The sequence below is a fragment of the Meles meles genome, chromosome 17 (genome assembly GCF_922984935.1).
Source record: "Meles meles chromosome 17, mMelMel3.1 paternal haplotype, whole genome shotgun sequence".
NCBI lineage: Eukaryota > Metazoa > Chordata > Mammalia > Carnivora > Mustelidae > Meles > Meles meles.
In genome coordinates, this window is record NC_060082.1 from 12,162,283 (window position 1) to 12,181,778 (window position 19,496).

General features: G+C 39.8%; 1 protein-coding gene across 2 annotated transcripts in view; it reads left to right on the plus strand.

The window, feature by feature from the left end:
- Positions 1 to 5,539: 5,539 nt before the first annotated feature.
- The window catches only part of EPRS1 (glutamyl-prolyl-tRNA synthetase 1), a 68,368-nt gene continuing 54,411 nt past the window's right edge, over positions 5,540 to 19,496 (plus strand). For both annotated transcript variants that reach the window (XM_045982725.1, XM_045982726.1), the window contains exons 1-6: positions 5,540 to 5,704; positions 10,246 to 10,330; positions 12,936 to 13,035; positions 13,956 to 14,112; positions 15,644 to 15,783; positions 17,104 to 17,198. In XM_045982725.1, coding sequence (XP_045838681.1) covers positions 5,659 to 5,704; positions 10,246 to 10,330; positions 12,936 to 13,035; positions 13,956 to 14,112; positions 15,644 to 15,783; positions 17,104 to 17,198 — 623 coding nt within the window. In that variant the 5' untranslated portion in view covers positions 5,540 to 5,658. The remainder of the gene's footprint in view (positions 5,705 to 10,245; positions 10,331 to 12,935; positions 13,036 to 13,955; positions 14,113 to 15,643; positions 15,784 to 17,103; positions 17,199 to 19,496) is intronic.

Here is a 19,496-nt window from a genome sequence, read left to right on the forward strand (position 1 = left end):
CTTTGACCCACTGAGCCACCCAGGCGCCCCCTTGTAATCACATCTTAACTGGTCTCTCTACCACCATTTCTGCACACTCCAATCCATCTGCCATATTGTTACTGCAGTGGTCCTTGTAAAATGCAATCCTAATCATCTCTCTCAGCGTCACTTAAAACTCTTCACTGATTCCCTATCACAGGATAAAATCTGGCTCCTCAGAACTCTTTATAATTTAGTGTCTGCCTATTGTTTAGCCTTGTAATCTCTCATTGCAAAATAGTTTACATTCTGACAGTAATGAACTGGACAGTTTTCTAAATATGCACAGCTTCATGACTGCAGGCTTTAGCTCATGTTCTTCCTTTAAACTCTTTTTTCCATCCCCGAGTTATGCCATCTTATTGGGAGCTTTCCTTTGCTATTTTTTCCTCCCTCTCCAACTCACCATGGATAATCATTTTCCATCCTCTGAGCTACTTTTGTACTTTGTGCAAACTTTCATTTATTCATTTGCCTTTTGTTTCGTTGATTTTTTTTTCTTTTGCTAAGCAGAAAAACCTTTTATTTTGATGTAGTCCCAATAGTTTGTTTTTGCTTTTATTTCCCTTGCCTCAGGAGACATATCTAGAAAAATGTTGCTATGGCTGATGTTAGAGAAATTTTTGCCTGTGTTGTCACTAGGATTTTTATGACTTCAGGTCTTATATTTAGGTTTAATCCATTTTGAGTTTATTTTTGTATATGGTGTGAGAAAGGGATCCAATTTCATTCTTTTACATGTAGCTGTCCAGTTTTACCAACACCATTCATTAAAAAGGCTTGTATATTCTTGTATATACAAGAATTGCATATTCTTGCCTTCTTTCTTGTAGATTAATTGACCTTATAAATGGGTTTTATTTCTAAGCTCTCTATCTTGGAATTGTTTACAATCTTAATAGGAGTCAGGAGTTTAATGTGACTGTAAAGAGTTAATGTGGTATCCATTAATAGCATTGTGATGGACAAGATAAAAGAGACAGTGCTTCTGCCTGCACTCTGCCCTGATCACACCACACCCAGAACATTTTGTTCTGTTTTGATCACATTTTAAAAGGCACATTGAGTAACGGGAGCATGTTTGCAAGAGCGCAGCTGGGATCAATTAAACTATCATTTGAAGGATTACTGAAAGGATTGGAGACATCTGGCCTAGAGAACAAAGATGGGGAGGTATCATGACAGCCTTCAATGTATGAAAAGTTGTCATGTGGAAGACCCCAGAACTGTTCTGCAGACCCTCTGAGGATTCAGGTGTATCTAATAGTAATAGGTGTTTAGAAACAGAGGGGGCTGTCTTGGGTGGTCGTAAGCTCCTCATCACTGAAGGTGTTAAAAAACAGGTTATTTGGTTATTCATTTTTTAAAAAGATTTATTTGAGGTGGGGAGGAGGAGAGAGAGAAAGAAAATCTCAAGCAGACTCCCCATCAAGTGCAGAGCCTGACACAAGGCTCAATTCCATGACCCTGAGCTGAAATCAAGAGTCAGACGCTTAACTGACTGAGCCACCCAGGCACCCCTTGTTTGTTGAATAAATGATTTCAGTATTCTTTGTGCGTTCTCTGGTGCATCATATGGTAAAAGACACTCAATGTGAAAAGAATTTTGAAAAGAGACCCAAGGATTTCTCAGCAAATGAACAGTTATATGTCCCTATATATCATACATGATTCAATCACTCCATAATATTTACTGACTGTGCATCTTTGATGTGCTGGAAACTCTGTTGGACACTTGTGAAACTTAGTAACATCAAAGAAATCTTAAAAGTCATATTGACCAAGAGGAGTATTTTGGGAGAGGGCAGCTATCAGTATAATCTATCTTAGTATTAGCACTGCATAAACACATTGCTTACTATCTACATGGAAGCTGTGACCAAATCTGAAAGAATTACATGAAGTATAATAAGTTGATGAGTGGAAGGGCCCACAACCAGGGAGGATGTGACTTTCACCTAAGAGTTCCTAATAGTCATAAAACAATGCTGAGCATGATAATACAAGTTTTCTCATCTTTTTTTTTTAAGATTTTATTTATTCATTTGACAGAGAGAAAGAGATCACAAGTAGGTAGAGAGGCAGGCAGACAGAAAGAGGAGGAAGCAGGTTCCCCGAGGAGCTGAGAGCCTGATGCGGGGCTTGATCCCACGACCCTGGGATCATGACCTGAGCCCAAGGCAGAGGCTTTAACCCACTGAGCCACCCAGGTGCCCCCAAGTTTTCTCATCTTAATGGCATCATACAGCACTTTATAAATCTCTTTCCCCACCCCCCTCTAACCATTGCCTCATTTAACTTTATTCAAGGGTTTCCATACATTTAGAAAAAGTATCCCATGGCCATTTATGATCCTATGGCCAGGAAAAATAAAAGGCTCTTTCATTGTTGCATGTTTAAATGAACTTATGGTCTCTAATCATAAATAAAACTATTATGTAATAAAATGGCCGGAACATAGGAAGTGAAGTGGCAGCAGCATAAGGGGGTCTCTGCCAAGTGATTTTAGGAGAAATTTAAAACAGGAAAAGTAACAAAAGATCCAAAACTACTCTGATTTCAAGTAGAGCATTTTATCTAATCTACTAGTAGAGATAGACCATTAACGGACAATACGAGGTTAAACAGGTTATGGGACCATCTTAACAAGGCCAAACAGGTAACAGGTCCATTTCTCACTATTGTGTTTATATGTTTAAAAGACATGAATCTGTAAATATTGTGTCTGAAAGGCTATAGATAAGAAATGCAAGATTAGCAATAATTAAAAGCTTAAAGAAAGCAAAAGGGATATATGCAGGTATATTCAGGTCTGAGATTTGAGTAAGAAGTCTGTCATATAAAAATCTGGGGGGAAATAATTTCAGGCAAAAGGAAAGTGGCGCAAACAGATAAAAGATGGGCTAGTATTCCTTTTTAATTTGAGTAATTCATTGGTTTACTGGTAATGTTTTATAAAATAAAGGAAAATAGATACATAAAGGTCCCAGATATCACCTGAACTCAAAGAAATGGAGGAGCCTGGATTAATAAGTTTGAAGAGCAGCTGTAATTTGGTTTAATTAATATAAAACAGTTCACAAACGATATTTCAACTTCAGAAGATGCAGTATTGAAATATCCCTTTGTCCAATCTTGAAGCTGCATGTTTTGTCCGAAGGGATTTTTTTTTCTAGAGAGAGTGTAGGTTTACCTGTGTGTGGAGAAATAGGTGAACATGCTATTTTGACTATTAAATTCTTGGTTATATGTGGTATTAGAAAGGAAAAACAAATCAAAATTATTTCTAGCAATCAATTTACTGGAACAACTCTGTGGGCTTTTACCAAAAGTAGTGACTGGCTGATAACATCTAGGGAGAAGAGGCTTTGCCAAAGAAAAAAAGTACCCTTGGTTTGAATGTGATTGGAGAACAGAAGGGTGATCACAATGGAAATTTTCATGAATTGGCAATGATGTTGGAAGTTTCCATGCCAGGGTCAGCTGCAGACTCTGTGCCCTGCTCAGTCACCTCCACAAGGGACTTGTTTTAGGATTTTAGACGTTTCAGCCCCCTGGCTCCTGGTTATGCCCTATTGACTGAAGGCGGCCACTATTCCCATGGCTCCCCGCATGGCCTTGACATCAGAACTCTCTTCCACTTTAAACAGAGGGAAGTATTCCCTCTCTTGCCCGTATTCTACAAGTTGCCCAGGTTATCAAGTTTTTAGTGGTGAGTTTATCTTTAAGCTTCTGCAGATCACGTACTTCATTTGGCAGCAGCAAAATCCTGTGTAGATCTGCACCATCAGTCCTGCTTAGATCAGCACAGTCATGCTTGCCTTTTTATGGTATTCCAGGATCTTGGCTTGTACATCCTTCAGGAAGGCAAAACTAAAGACCTTGCTTTGTTTCATCATCTGCTTAGATTTGGTCATATTTTTGTTCAGCCCAAATTCTCCTTCTTCAGTATCTTCTTTGTCAAATTCCTGGTCCCACTGCCCTTTGGAATAGCCTGTGTTCATCAGAACCAGTACAACAGAGCTGCTAGAAGAGCCACTGGGAAGTAATCCTTACTGTTCCTCCTGTTCGGCTTTCCACCCAGGAATTAACCCTTGTTACTTTCTTCAGTGTTTACATAATCAACAGATTCCACATTGGCTAGATTACATTTGTTAACATTACCCAAGTCCTGAAGAAACCCATGCATCATTTTCCCCTAGAGCCTGTTGGCTGTGATGTTCAGCTCACGGGCATCAGTGGGTTTAATTCAATAAGAAACTTTTGAAATGGATGAGGCAGACATCCTGACTTTTAACCTGATCTGTTGTAAGCCCTTCCTTTTGTGTCTCTGTGACTTCATTAGGTGTGTCAAATTTCCCTCTTTCTAGGATGATGTAATCTCTAGATCCTTAATTTCATTACATAGGCAAAAGCTCTATTTCCCAATAGTCACATTACAGGGACTGAGGGCTCGGAATTGGAGGTATCTTTTCTTGGGAGACCAAATTTAATCTACTATTTACCCCAGTGAACCTAACCACCTGGTTTTCATGCCTTTGTGCAGTCCCCTCTTTTGTATCTGGGTGGGCCCTGTGGGACTCACTGGTCAACAGTCAAGTGTGGAAAAAGTGATGCTGTGTGATTTCCAAAGCTAGATCGGGAGGAACGTGGAAGCTTCCATCTTGGTCTTTGGAACCTTCACTCTCACGGTACCCAGACACCCTGTAAGAAGTCTTACTACCCTGTTGGAGGCTTCACACGAAGCAGACCTAAGATACTACGGACAGGGAGTGGGGTCCAGCTGAGCCGAGGCTTCCAGACTTCCCACCGCAGGCATCAGGTGAGTGAAGCCTTCTACACCTTCCTCCACTGTAGCTTCCAGTTAAATAACACCAAGTGACCCCACCTGATGACGTGGGGCATCTGGTGGTGGTGGTGGAGTGATGAGGTTGAGCTGTTCTGTAATTAATCCTTGGACACACACACCCCCCCCCCCCCCACGACCCTGTGAAAGGGACGCTTGCAGAGTCCAGGCAAATCTTCCGGCACCGGCTTTTAGTAATGCCTTTTATAAATAAATCCTTTTTAAGCACTATTTTCACGTACGAAAATAACTCTTGGAATTACATCCTTCTTTTGAAAAATACGGGACATTAGAAAAGCTCCCCCATCCCCAGCGGAACCGTGGCTGTCGGCGTGGTGTGCACGCTTCCCCGATTTTTCTGTGTTTACAAACACGCAGCCCCATCGACAACACACTGCTCCACTTGCGTGTTCTGTCCCGGGGCTCACGTGCACGGCTCTCACACCGCAGAAACGGTCTCAAAACTTGTTCTCGCTTTACGAAGTGTCGTAAAGTCTCGTTCGCTTCAGCGTCTCCCCCCGCAGCGCGGGTCGCCACTTCGGCCATCCCGTTCCCAGATGCAGAAGGGCGGGATCGAAAGCCGCTGACTCCCGTGGAGGCGCCGAGACGGCGCACGGCGGTGACGTACCGCGGTGTGCGCGGAGACGGCGGCAGCCACGACGCAGGGGAGGGGCGAAGGCTGCGGCAGCGTCAGGCGCGTGCACACGTTGCAGCTTCTTGCTTTCGGCGGGGTGCGGAGAGGTTCTGACGGCCAGGCAGGCGCACTGATAGGTAGCCGCAGACCGGCGGGGATGGCGACGCTCTGTCTGACCGTGAATGCAGGAGACCCTCCGCTGGGTAAGGGGCTGAGGCAGCCGACCTGCGTGGGTTGCATCAGCCGGGGAGGGTGCGGGGCAGGGAAGGTCGCCGCGCCCGGCGTTGTGCAGTGGCGGTCACGGTCTGGGAGAGTAGGCCTGCCCGCTCCTCGAAACTGTGCACGGAGTAAGCTCTGCGCCCTCTTGGCATGTGGATCTGCTCCTGAAGACAGTTTTCTCGGGCGTGGAGGGAGGCGTGGTGTGAGCCCAGGCAGGGCGACACGTCGCTCCGCTTCGGACCTTTTCTCTGAGAGGGATGACTCTCAGCCAGCTCCCCTCTCCGTTTTTTTGAAATGGCTTTCCCTAGAGACCCCGAGCTGCCGGTAGAAATGTCGTTTTGAAAGTTAAAATCCCATCGTCTTCGCGTCCCCCTCTTTCAGCATACCCCCTCTTTATTCACATCTCCCTTCCTCCCTCTTCTCAGAAAAGATCTCTAATCCTCTTGACTACCTTATGTTTCGTTGGGTTCAAGGGGAACAAGGCAGACAGTGTAGTAGCTGAGGTTGCTTTACACCCGAGGTTGCATTTATTTTTAATTAATGGTGGCAGGGTAATTGCTAGAACACTCGAGTACACTGCGGACTGATAGGGCTCCTTTCCTACACACCCTTGTGGATGTGGTCAACGCCAGAGTAAACGTCGGACCTGTTCCCTTGCTAGTACGTGTTAAGTTCTATTTAGATTTGGTATTTCTGTGTGGCCGAGGTCGTTGTCGATAGATCGCTTAAAATTTCTGCTTTTTTATTATTTTAGGAAATGACACAAAAGAATTTGAGTAGTTTATCTCCTATTTGTTACTGTGTATGCGTAGTATAGACTCACAAGTACTTTTTTTTTTTTAAGGTTTTATTTTTAGGTAATCTCTACACCAAACATGGGGCTGGAACTCAACAGCGAGGTCACCTACTCTACAGACTAAGCCAGCCAGTCTTTTGGAATAAAACCCACAACTTAATAGCCATTTTACGTATTTTTAAAATGCTAATGTTTTATTGTATTGGTTCCAGTAATTATGGGCTAACCTCAAACAAATCAATAAACTCAAAAAAAAAAAAATGGGTTTGCTCTTGGGGCTGGAAAGTACTAGACAATGTGGTTTCATGGTTAAGAGCAGAAACATTTGGTTCCTGGAGACTTGGGTCCAATCCTGGCTGCCACTTACGAGTTGTGGAACCTTGGCAGGTTGCTTGTTTGGCTTCTCCCACAGTTCCTTTGGTGAAGAAAAGAGGAATACTATTTGCTACATAGGGTTGGTTGCCAGAATTAAATGAGATGTAGGTAAAATTCTTGACATATTTTTAGATACTCCAAAGGTACAGTTTTTACTAATGTTACTTAGCAAATCCCCCTGTTCCTTAGTCACCACATTCTGACTATTCTGGAAGAGGATCTTCAAGAAATTTATTGTCATTTTGAACTGGTCTACAGTTCACTGGTCTACACTAGACCAGTGATAGAGTGTATGTATGTTTGCTTTTCCCCTCCTTTTTTGTTTTTTAATTCTTCCCACTGTTTGATTAAAGCACATCTCTAAAGATTGAATGAAACATTTAGAAAAACAGAATGCATTGCTGGAATTTCCCTGTTTGACATGCATTCAGCACGTGAATTTTTTTTTTTAATGTTAAAATAATTTCAAACTTAAAAGGTACAAGAATAGAATCGAGGACTTTTTCCCCCCTGTACCACTGGAGAGCATACTGCAGATCATGATGCTTCAGCATCAGGAATACGCCAACATACAGCTCTCTCAAGCAAGGAAGCTCTTCATGTGACCTGACAGGACCATCAAAATCAGGAAGTACAGGGGCATCTGGGTGGCTCAGTGGGTTAAGCCTCTGCCTTCGGCTCGGGTGGTGATCTCAGGGTCCTGGGATCGAGCCCCACATCGGGCTCTCTGCTCAGCAAGGAGCCTGCTTCACCCTCTCTCTCCGCTTGCCTCTCTGTCTACTTGTGATCTCTCTCTATATATCAAATAAATAAAATCTTAAAAAAAAAATCAGGAAGTACACATTGATACCGTTCTTCCATTTAATGCAGAGCCTCTATTCATATTCCAACACTAATTGTTTCAGCAACACTCTTAACAGTACAGGGATCAAAATCCAGAATCAAGCTTTGCACTTCCTTGTCATGTCTCTCCAGTTTCTTTCAGTCTGGAATGTTTTTTCAGTCTTCCTTTGGCTTTCTTAGCCTTGACCTCTCTGAAGACTAAAGACCAGTTACTTGAAGAATGTCCCCATCAGATTGTTTGTTTCCTTGTGGCTGTATTCAGCTACACATCTTTGGCAAGAGTAGCACAGAAGTGATTCATTTTTCTTCATTGCAGCCCATTAATTAGTGTATGAATTTGATTTTTTCATTACCGATGATCTAATCTTGATTATTTAAGATGGTGCCAGCCAGCTTTATGGACTGCAAAATTTTCTCTTTGCATTTTTTAAAAAAAATTTTATTTATTTATTTGACAGACAGAGATCACAAGTAGGCAGAGAGGCAGGCAGAGAGAGAGGGGGAAGCAGGCTCCCCGCTGAGCAGGGCTCTATCCCAGGACTCTGGGATCATGACCTGAGCCGAAAGCAGAGGCTTAACCCACTAAGCCACGCAGGGACCCCTTCTCTTTGCATTTGACAGGCATTTTGTGGGGAGATGCTTTAGGATTGTGTAAACATTCCACTCAAACTTTCGTTTACTGGTTTCAGCATCCACTGATGCTTCCTGCCCAACTTGATTATTATTAAGATGCCAAAAGGTCACCTTCCGGTTCTGTTCCTTCTACATGTATTAGTTGGCATTTTTCTGTCAGAGGATGTTTTTTCTTTTCCATTAAAAAAATTTCATAACAAAATGCACTCAGGTTATAATTTGTATTACTTTTATTCTTTTAACTTAAAACTTTTATTTTTTAAAATTAGTTTTATTAAGCTATAATGTGCACTTACTAAACTTCACCAATTTAAAATTGACACATATGTATAGTAACCACTGCAATGATGATAGAGAATATTTCTCTCATTTCAGAAAGTTTCCTTATGTTCCTTTGCAGTCAGTTCCATTTCCCCATCTCTGGTCCCTTATAGCCACTGGTCTGCTTTCTGTCATTATTGTTCTTTTTTTTCTAGAATTTCATACACACTGAATCATATCATATATATTCTTTTGTACTAGGATCATGCTTTGGGATTCATCTGTCTTTTATTTTTTTTTTTAAAGATTTTTTATTTATTTATTTGACAGAGAGAGAGAGATCACAAGTAGGCAGAGAGGCAGGCAGAGAGAGAGGAGGAAGCAGGCTCCCTGCAGAGCAGAGAGCCCGATGCGGGGCTCGATCCCAGGACCCCGAGATCATGACCTGAGCCGAAGGCAGCGGCTTAATCCACTGAGCCACCCAGGCGCCCCTGGGATTCATCTGTCTTATTGCCTGTGACAGTACTTCATGGTTTTTATTTGCTGTGTGGGATTTTGTTGTATGGATACACTAAAACTTGTATCATTTATGTTAGTGGTTACATTGCTACTGTTCGCCAGTGGGAGCTCCTCCAAGCTGGCTTCTGTGTCCTTTTGGTTTATCTGTTTGATTACTTCTTGCTTTCTAGCACAAGGTTTTCCAGGTCTGTCTTGTACCTTCCCTGCCACAGCCCTGTTTCCAGTGGAGCTTGGTATTTAGAAATCAATATCTGGGTGCTGGTGGTTCATGTTAGCCAAATTTCAAGGACAAAAGATTAATGAATCAATTTAGGATATTTAATAGGTGTTGCAAGGCAGATTACACTGTGTTTCAGAGTTTAACTTCTGGATTGCCTTAGGCCTACATTCAATTCCCAAGTGCTACATATTTAGTTAAGGACTTTAGGTTCAGTATTTAATCTTTTCAAGCCTCAATTTCCTCTTTTTGTAAAAGGAAGATAAAGATGTCTCCCTCATAAGATCACTACAAAGATTAAAAATTTTGATGAGGGGCACCTGGGTGGCTCAGTGGGTTAAGCCTCTGCCTTCGGCTCATGTCATGATCTCAGGGTCCTGGGATCGAGCCCCATATCTGGCTCTCTGCTCAGCAGGGAGCCTGCTCCCCCTCTCTCTCTGCCTGCCTCTCTGCCCACTTGTGATCTCTGTCAAATAAATAAATAAAATCTTTAAAATAAAAATAAAAATTTTGATGACTGTAAAGCATCTTAGCACAGTGCCTACCACATAGTAATTACTCAGATGCTATTAACAGTAGTTTTTATACAAGACACTGTTCTCATTTCTTGTCTCCTGAGGGAGGAATAGATGTATTTCAATGCCCTTAACTGGAAGCTAAACATATGCAAAAGCAGTTGGACTATGCCAGTGCATAGTTTCTGGTATGTTATTTTCCCAAGACTGGAAGAGGATCCTTTCTTTTTATAGACTACTGGGAAAGAAGTTTACTCCTCGTAGGACTCAGTATTGGTTTGTTGAGTCATTCTTACTGCTTTATGATTCAGGCTTTAAATACTACATTGTTAATAAAGAAACATCTTTTCATCTCATTCCACTTAGGAGCTTTGCTGGCTGTAGAACATGTGAAAGACAATGTCAGCATTTCTGTTGAAGAAGGGAAAGAGAATATTCTTCATGTGTCTGAGTAAGTACTTTTGTATCTGTTTTCAGTACTGAACAGCATTTTTTAAATATTCAGAATTCAGTGTTCTGTGCTTGTTTTATTTGCTCGCTGGTAGATTAGAAAGAATTATGCTTTTCTTCCTCATTCTTAAAAGAAGTATATCTAGAGACTTAAACATTTGTCAGCAAGCTATCTGATCCCACTTATAATCTAAAAGAAACTAGAAATGTACCTAAAGATTCTTCTTTTCTTTTTACTTCTCTGTTTTTGCAGCTTTCTACAATGAGCATGTATTGTATGTTCCTGATTAAAGGAATCATTTGCATCCCAAGATATATGGAAGATTAAACTTTTTTTTCAGGAACCCACTGAGAAGAATAAAAAGAACTGGAAAGGGAGATATTATTATCCTTAATTTTAGTTTAATGAAACTGAGGAATAGATATAATCTGGTTTCAGTTTCTTTTAAAAATACTTCACCACATAATAAAATCTGGACCAAACTGAAAGAAATTTTCCAGGGTATTCTCAAGCAGGATACAGATTTGAAGTGTGTTTAAAAGGTCCGTAATAAACTGACAGAGAGACTTGTATTGGGGAAAAAGGCAAGATACATAAAAACACATACTCTTCTACTCCCCATCTCCTGCTTCCTCCCAGTATAGTTGCATCATAATTTTGATTGGATTTCCATTCCGTGTTTACACTGTAATGACCCAGCAAGTTTTATTCACTGCTAAGCCACATATTATGATTATTTTTTGTGTACAACTCTTACTTTTCCATGGAATAATTGTTTGTTTTCTTTCTTCTGAAGCTTCTCTGATTCCTGATCTTTTCTGTGTGACTTCAGGAGTTTGTAGGAATATTTTCTTTTGATTCAGTATTCTGAAATTTAACAGTAATATGCTCTAATGTGGGTCATTTTTTTTTTTTTAAGATTTTATTTTTAAATGATCTATACACCCAATGTGGGGCTTGAACTCCCAACCCGAAGATCAAGAGTCACATGTTATATTGACTGAGCCAAGCTGGTGCCCTCTGTGGGTCTATTTTTAATCTCTTCCACTGGGTGCTTGGTCTCCTTTCAATGTGAAAACTTGGAAATCCTTCTATTTTGGAAAATTTGAAAAATTTTTTTGATGATTTTCTCCTCCCTTTTTCTTGTGGATGTTGAGATTAAGTATTACCTTCATTTTTCATCTAATTTTTCTTTTTTCTTAACTTTCTGGACAGTTCTTCAACTTTACCAGCCTAATTTTCTATTGAGTTTTCTATTTTTGCTATTTCTCTTTAGTTTCTAAGAGCCCGGTTTTTTCTTTTCTTTTATTATATCCTGTTCTTGTTTTATGACTGCAATATATTGCTTCATTGCCTAAAGGAAATTTATTTGTTAACTTTTTAAATTTTCTTTTCTCTACTTTGTCCAAGTTGCGTTTTTCCATGTGTTTATTTTGGTTACTATCCTTCAGGTTAAAAGCTTTCTTCAGATATTTGGTAACTCCTGATGACCTTCTCAGATTTAAACTGAAATTTAAAGCTGTTTATACATTCTGAACTCTAGGGTAGGCTTGTCAGTTCTGAGCATACTTTGGGATGGTCTGATTGAACGGTTCATTTAGGGGGAACTTCTGATGTTAGTATTCTTAGTTATTTCTTCTTAGGCTGATCAGATTATTTAATGAAGACTTTCAGCCTCCTGTTGGGCAGTAAAGAGTTGGTGCCAGAATATTTTGGAAGCTGAGGATGGGAAGAAGACTGAGGTCTTAGCATCTAGTATGTATATGTGTATTCTCCCAGTTACTGTGTAACCTGGTTCACAGTTGGGCCAGATTTCCCCCAGTTGAGAGAGCCTTCATTTTACTCTTTAGAGAAAAGGCTTCAGTTTTTGCCATGATTGAGTAAAAGCAGTGGTTTAGCTGAGCAGAATAGGGCTTGATGGTGTCTGTTTCCCACCAATTAGTAAACAGATTTTCTATCACCCCTACTTATTTTAGCCCCAGTTCACTTTTGCTTCCATTGATTCATTACTCTTTTGTGGATTCTAAAATTTAGGTTGGGTTGGTTTTCAACTTTGTCCACTACCCACTTAAAATTCAGTTTCTTCAGACCTGTTGAATCCATCTGCTGTCTATCTTCATAAACTTTATTGTGACTGTTTCTTCTCCTTAGTCTCTTTTTCCTTATGGGTGTGTGTCTCTTAAAAAAATAATTTTTACAGAAAATTCTGGTGGGGTTTGAACTGTCCTCTTTTACTTCGGAGTAGATAAAACTAGCCTCTTCACGACTGTGTATCCTTGACTTCTCTGCCTTGATTTATTTTAAATCACTGTTTTTCTTGCCATCCCAGTTACATTTTCGTATTTACACCGCAAATAGACAATAGTTAGAAGGACAAAGTATTATAGATAGTTTACTCTGAACTGAATTGTTGGATTTAACCAAACGTTCAGAACAAATTAGAGTTTGATAGAAACAGTAAGGAATAAATTAGGCAGATTTTTTTTTAAACTGTAGTTAAAAATACATGGTAAATAAAAGGTTTATATTTTTATACTCCTTTATAAGTCTCATGACTCCTACTGATTTGCTAGAGCTGTGGTAATATCGCATGCTTATATTCTAGAAATGTGGTATTCACGGACGTAAATTCCATACTTCGCTACTTGGCTCGAGTTGCAACCACAGCTGGGCTCTATGGCTCTAACTTGCTGGAACATACTGAGGTAAGGAATGAATACTTCCTTGGGCTTATTTTGATTTATGCTCTGTTCTTTTGAGCACTTCATTTTGTTGTTGGCTTATATACTATTATTCTATGTAAGGATAGTAATGGAGTTTAGTGATGGACCTAGTTAAGGAATTCTCATCCTGTTTTTATTTTCAGGAAAACAAAAAACACCTCAGATCTCCTAAGTTTGAACTTTTAACCCCACACCAGCTGTCCGTTGGGTCCATGAGTGCTGTCGTCTTCCTAGATTCCTAGAATTTCAGGCTCGATGTGACTGTATAGATCATCTCACACAAATCCCTTAACTTCACAGATGAGGCAGCAGGCCTAGAAAAGTTAAGAGGTTTTCCCAGGGTCACACACACAATTTGGATCCCCTTCTCCTTTCTTGGTATATACTTTAATCATCATATGTGCTGCTGAAGCGAGCATGGTGATACTTTAATTAATTACAGCAACCATAGATTAACTTCCAGTACTGCTGTTTAGATGCTTTTCGTTTGTATTCAGCTCCGATTCTCCTCAGTTTTATAAAAGTCAGTATACAAAGGATAGTTTCCTCAGTATTTACTTTTAAATTTTGCAGGTGGATGAATCTGTTTGGGTAGGTATCACGTATTGGTTTTGACACCTCTTGGTTTTGATCAAGTGGGTTATTCCTTCCTGCTGTCAGTTCTCCAATCTTTTTCTTCTCTGAAGTGCTCCTCTGCACTTCTGCAGGAGTGGGGGAAGCACAGAAATATAACAATGAAGTTTGTTTATTTAGATGCCACTTTAGATCTCAGGCAACCAGAATTAAATCCACATAGTGGCAAATTCAGTAAATTGAGATAAGATAGGCATGGTTCTGAGTTCATCTGTTTGTTTAAGTCTAAATGCCGAGGTACATTTCTTTTCAATCTTTTTTGTCCACAGATTGATCACTGGTTGGAGTTTAGTGCTACAAAATTGTCTTCATGTAATTTGTTTACTTCTGCAATCAACGAGCTCAATCATTGCCTGTCTCTGAGAACATATTTAGTTGGAAATTCCTTGAGCTTAGCAGATTTATGTGTTTGGGCCACCCTAAAAGGTACCATTTACTCTTCCTGAAGAATGCTGTATTTGTATTGCTTGATATTTTGCTGGGTAAGAAGTGTGCATGTCTCTCTATATAGGTCTCTAAATATACATACACACACACATATATTTATTTATATACGAATAAACTCAGACATGTGAGTGTGTGTTTGTGTAGAATGAGAGTCACTTAGTTCTTCCTTGCAAAGGAATGACTGCCTTGGCTCTTGTATTCCTGTCCACGTGTAGGAATTCCTAATACTTTGCGGGCCCGAGAGGTCTTCTGTCTCTCACTAACCCAGCTCCCTTCTGCTTGGAAGGCTGACCTTGGTCCTGCTGAAGAAGCCCTCATCCCATTTATGTCAGCACCTCCCCTGCCTCAGCCATTCCTTTACTCCAGGCGTTATTGTCTCTGATTACTTAGTAGCGGTGTGTGTGTGTTTGAGGGGGTGATCTGGAGTTGTTCCTTTTAGAGGTCATGGATTCTCTGACTAGTTGGCAACAGGGTAAGATTATAGGATTGATGAGAGGTATAAAGAGGACTTGAATTTTCTTAGCTTATTTTCTTGGAGGGGGGGCAAATATGCCAGAAAGTTTTATCATTCTTTAAAGTTGGATCATGTGGTGTTTTTAATATTGTGTTTACTATTTTGGGGCTGAAACTTTTCTCCAAATTGTCTTAATAATAACCAACATAAAATGAAGGCCTTTTCTAATTAGATGTTTTCATGTATAGTTTTGACATTTTCATCTTTTTCGATTTTTGACTTAATATTTATGGAAGGAGGATACTATCTTGAGGATGTACCTTTGTGATATTACAGAATTAAATTTTCCTTCACTGCCTACTTTTGATACTACATTTGAAGAAATGAGCTACTTCTTGATCTTAGTTTCCTATTTTGTTTTCTAGTTGATCTACTTAAAGCATTTCCTTAATTATGAAATAGGACATTGGCCTTATAATGGGGGTGCGGTGGTGTTAAGGGCAGGATTTAGTATTCACTTCAATGAGTTGAACTGCAAAAATATTTTTAACTTCCGTGAATTCTGTAAAGTGTATTAAAATATTAGAAAACGTTACAATGCATACCTAGATGTAAATTTTTCATTATAGAAGAACTTTTTTTTTTTTTTTTAAAGTAGGCTTCACGCCCAACATGGGGCTTGAACTCAAGACCCAGCGATTAAGAGTCGCATGCTCTATGGCCTGAGCCAGCCAGGGACACCTATAAAAGCACAACTTTAAGCCATTTCATTTACACAATGAGAACTTTGCTTTTAAAGTTGTGGATTTATCGAATGGTTTTAAAATAATTTTTGCTAGGGGTACTTGGGTGGCTCAGTCAGTTACGCGGTTGCCTTCAGCTCAGGTCATGATCCTGGGGTTGTGGGATTGAGCCCCGCATAAGTCTCCCTGCTCAGCAGGTAGCCTGCTTCTCCCTCTGCCTGCTGCTCCCCCTGCTTCTGCTCTCTTTCCTCTCCCTCCCTCTCCCTCTCTGTCAAATAAATAAAATGTTTAAAAAAATTATTTTTGCTAATAGGCAATGCTGTATGGCAGGAACAGTTGGAACAGAACAAAGCTCCAGTGCACGTAAAACGCTGGTTTGGCTTTCTTGAAGCCCAGCAGGCCTTCCAGTCTGTAGGTACCAAGTGGAATGTTTCAGCGACCAAAGCTAAAGTGGTAAGCATTTTTTAATGCTGATACCTTAGTCTGTTTGAGACCGTAGATTTGAAAAGAAAATTATTCTTACTTGGAGTTTTTCTTTTCATATGTGAAAAAGGATCTTCTTGGAAAAATCTGTTGAGTCTGATAAGTGTGGGCTTGCCTTTAACTGTTTAACTCCATAAAGCCTTAATTAGATGTCTGAGAGATTATGATCATGCAGTGTATTTCTCTTAGGAAATCTAAAATCCAAGTAATTAAAATCTCGTTATTTATAGCTATATGAGTTTTCCTTCCTCCCAACTCTCCTGTTTGCTCATTTTTGACCATTGAGTCCTGGGCTTCTGCGGAGCCTTTTTGTTGGTCCTCTAGGAGGATGTGATGCAGAGTAGGAAAGATTCTCTTCCCCAGCCAGAGAGCCTCTCTACTTCGATCTGTTTCACACATTAGGCATGTGTAGTAAAGTCTCAACTTAAAGGTTTTCCACTGTAGTAAAATTAGAAAACTACTGCCTGCTTGAGTAAAGACACAACAGTCTACTCAGTTGTTTTGGCTAAAAATTGTCACTCGTCCTTCACCATTTTTCCCATGAAATCAGTTACTAAGTTCTGTTCTTCTCATATTTATTGATATGTTTTCTGTCTCCACTGTTAACTGAGTTTTATTGGAGCTTCATTACTTCTTGGTTGATTTAATACCATAATCTCACCCAAGGTTTCTGTCTTTTCTACTTCATTCTCCACACTGTCCACGATATCATTTTAGAAAATACAAATAAATGGTCCTGTTACTCCTGGGATTTCCTTGTTGCCTACAACCGAAAAGCACATGTATGAGGGGCTTCATATTCTGGACCTCATCAACAGTTTCACCTTCCTTGTCCACCCATCCCATGTGCATTTTTTTAACTTTTCGTGGATGTTGCACTGTCTTTGTGTCTTACGTGTGCTGCTGTTTCTTTTCTTAGAATGAAGGCACTTATACATTCTACATCTAATGTATTTCCACTTATTTTTTAAGGTCCAGCTTTGGTTCTTATCTCCTTTTAAGCTTTTCCTGATGACCCTAGAAGCTGTTGGTTAACGTCCACTGACTGCTCTGACAGCACTCTGTAAACACATGTGTAGATCTCTCTTCCCTGTGGTTGGTTTTATTTACATTCTTCATAAGATTTTGGGTGCTCAAGTGCAAGGACAACTTTCTAGTCCTCATATGTCTCATAATCATGCCTGGTACATAGTAGGCACTGAGTTAAGTATTTGTTGAACGCATGTGTTCCTTAACATTTAATGATGTAACATTTAATGATATATTTGTTGTTTTTGATCTGCTTTTCAGATACCTGAGAAAAAACAAGATGTTGGGAAATTTGTTGAGCTTCCAGGTGCTGAGATGGGAAAGGTTACTGTCAGATTTCCTCCAGAGGCTAGTGGGTAAGGAAATGTAACTTGTAATTACAGTGGAATATATTTAGTGGAAAAGCTTTAGGATAGTTGAGTACTTATAGTATTACTAGATTACTAATATAGAAGAAAATAAGTAAGATTTTAATTGTGGGAATCAAAATTCTAAACATCTTAATAGTCTATTTATTATTGACAAGTAATGTTAATGTATCAAATTTATAGTTTTAGCTTATTAGTCAGACAATATTGTTATTTTGCCCCACACAGAATTTTAATTATAAATAGAAAAATATCCATAAATAGAAAAGCTTAAGTTTTATTTGCATTTTGAGAATCTTCAGATCTCATTTAATAAGGATTTGTAGTTGTACCCTGCGCGGTCCTTTTGGTTAGCAGTAGAAGTTATGGTAGAATTATTTTTAGGTTCCTTTTTTTCTGAAATAAAGGGGCATCCTGAAAAAAGCCTATTCCTTTTCAGTTCTTTCTATTGTCAGCAGACTTCCAGCCCCTTTCGCTTTTGGTAGCGAAAGAAAATAACATTTGAATAGCTCTTTGCAGAAAAAGACTTGTTTTGGCTGGTGGCCACCAGCCTGCGGCCTTCCCAGACCTTGCCCAGCATTGCCTGGGGCTGTGGAGAGTCCACCATTGCGCATGCGCCTCTCTGAGCTGGACAAGCTTTGTAATAGAGCTCTTCCAGTGATGATAATGTAAAATGTGTCTTATTAAAGCAGTTAGCCTCAGGAACTTAGCCATTAGGAAAGAATTGTGCCACATTTGGTAAATGAGATTTTTCCCCCCAGATTTGTTTAATTTCAGATTGTGTATTCTGTAGCTAAATTCTTACCCATTTGTGGTGAGTGGAATGTGTAGACAGTAGAAAGTAGCAGAGTAAGCAAAAAAATGTTTTATTTTAGCTGTTCTTTTTTTTTTTTTTTGAATATTTTTATTTATTTGACAGAGATCACTACTAGGCAAAGAGGCAGGCAGAGAGAGAGAGGAGGAAGCAGGCTCTCCATGGAGCAGAGAGCCCGATGCGGGGCTCGATCCCAGGACCCTGGGATCATGACCTGAGCCAAAGGCAGAGGCCCTAACCCACTGAGCCACCGAGACGTCCCTATTTTAGCTGTTCTTAATAGTTTTCCACAGACTTCTCATAAGCACCACTGACAGGAAAATTTGTTGTAGAATTCCACATTTTCTCTCTGCTTTTCTAAGTTTGCTGGTGAAGGTGGTGAAATAAAGGATAGATAGAAGGAGATGAAAGAGAAATAATGAATTCCGAAAATTCATAGACTAATTAAATGATCGCTTGGTAGTTGATTGGGTGGAATCTCATAAATCAGACTTACCGTATGTGCCTTAATTCCCACAGACATCTCGGGTCCTTGTGGCCCAGTGTTCTGCTCCTGTGTGCTTTATCACAACTGGTTTTCCATTGGTAGTGACTTCAGTGGTTTCCTAAAGCCACCTTGTTAGCAGTGGCTGTTTATAGCTCTGGCATTTGGACATTAGTTCTTTTACAATCTTTTTATATTTTCTGTCACTGTCATTTCTTAAAATAATGAGTGCCTCATGTTTATAAATTAGGAAATACGTTTGTCTGCCATAAATTAAAACAATTTCAGAGACCATGCTCTTTGCCAAATATAGCTTGAGGATTTGGAATATAAATCAGTATTCAAGTGTGTTTTTTTTTTTTTTGGTCTTTTTTTTTTTTTTTTAAAGATTTTATTTTATTTATTTAATTAACAGAGAGAGAGATCACAAGTAGGCAGAGAGGCAGGCAGAGAGAGAGGAGGAAGCAGGCTCCCTGCGGAGCAGAGAGCCCGATGCGGGGCTCGATCCCAGGACCCTGAGATCATGACCTGAGCCGAAGGCAGCGGCTTAATCCACTGAGCCACCCAGGTTCCCCTTTTTTGGTCTTTTTTTGTCTGTTTTTTGTTTTACTATTCATAATTTTATCATACCCCTTTATACTGCTAAAGAATTCTTAATTTTTATTTTTCTTTTCTTTTCTTTTTCTTTTAAAGATTTTATTTTTAAGTAATCTCTACACCGAGCATGGGGCCTTAAATTACAACCTTGAGATGAAGAGTTGCATGTCTACCAACTGAGCCAGCTAGGGTCCCCCTGCAATTTTTCTTTTTAGTCATTTTATTTTTCTGTGTCTTTCATGAAATGCCAGAAGGCTTGACTTTTTTTGTTTGTTTAAGATTTTATTAATTTATTTGACAGAGAGCACAAAAGCAGGGTGAGTGGCAGGCAGAGGAAGTGGGAGAAGCAGACTTCCCGCTGAGCTGGGAGCCCTCACATCTCGGGGCTTGA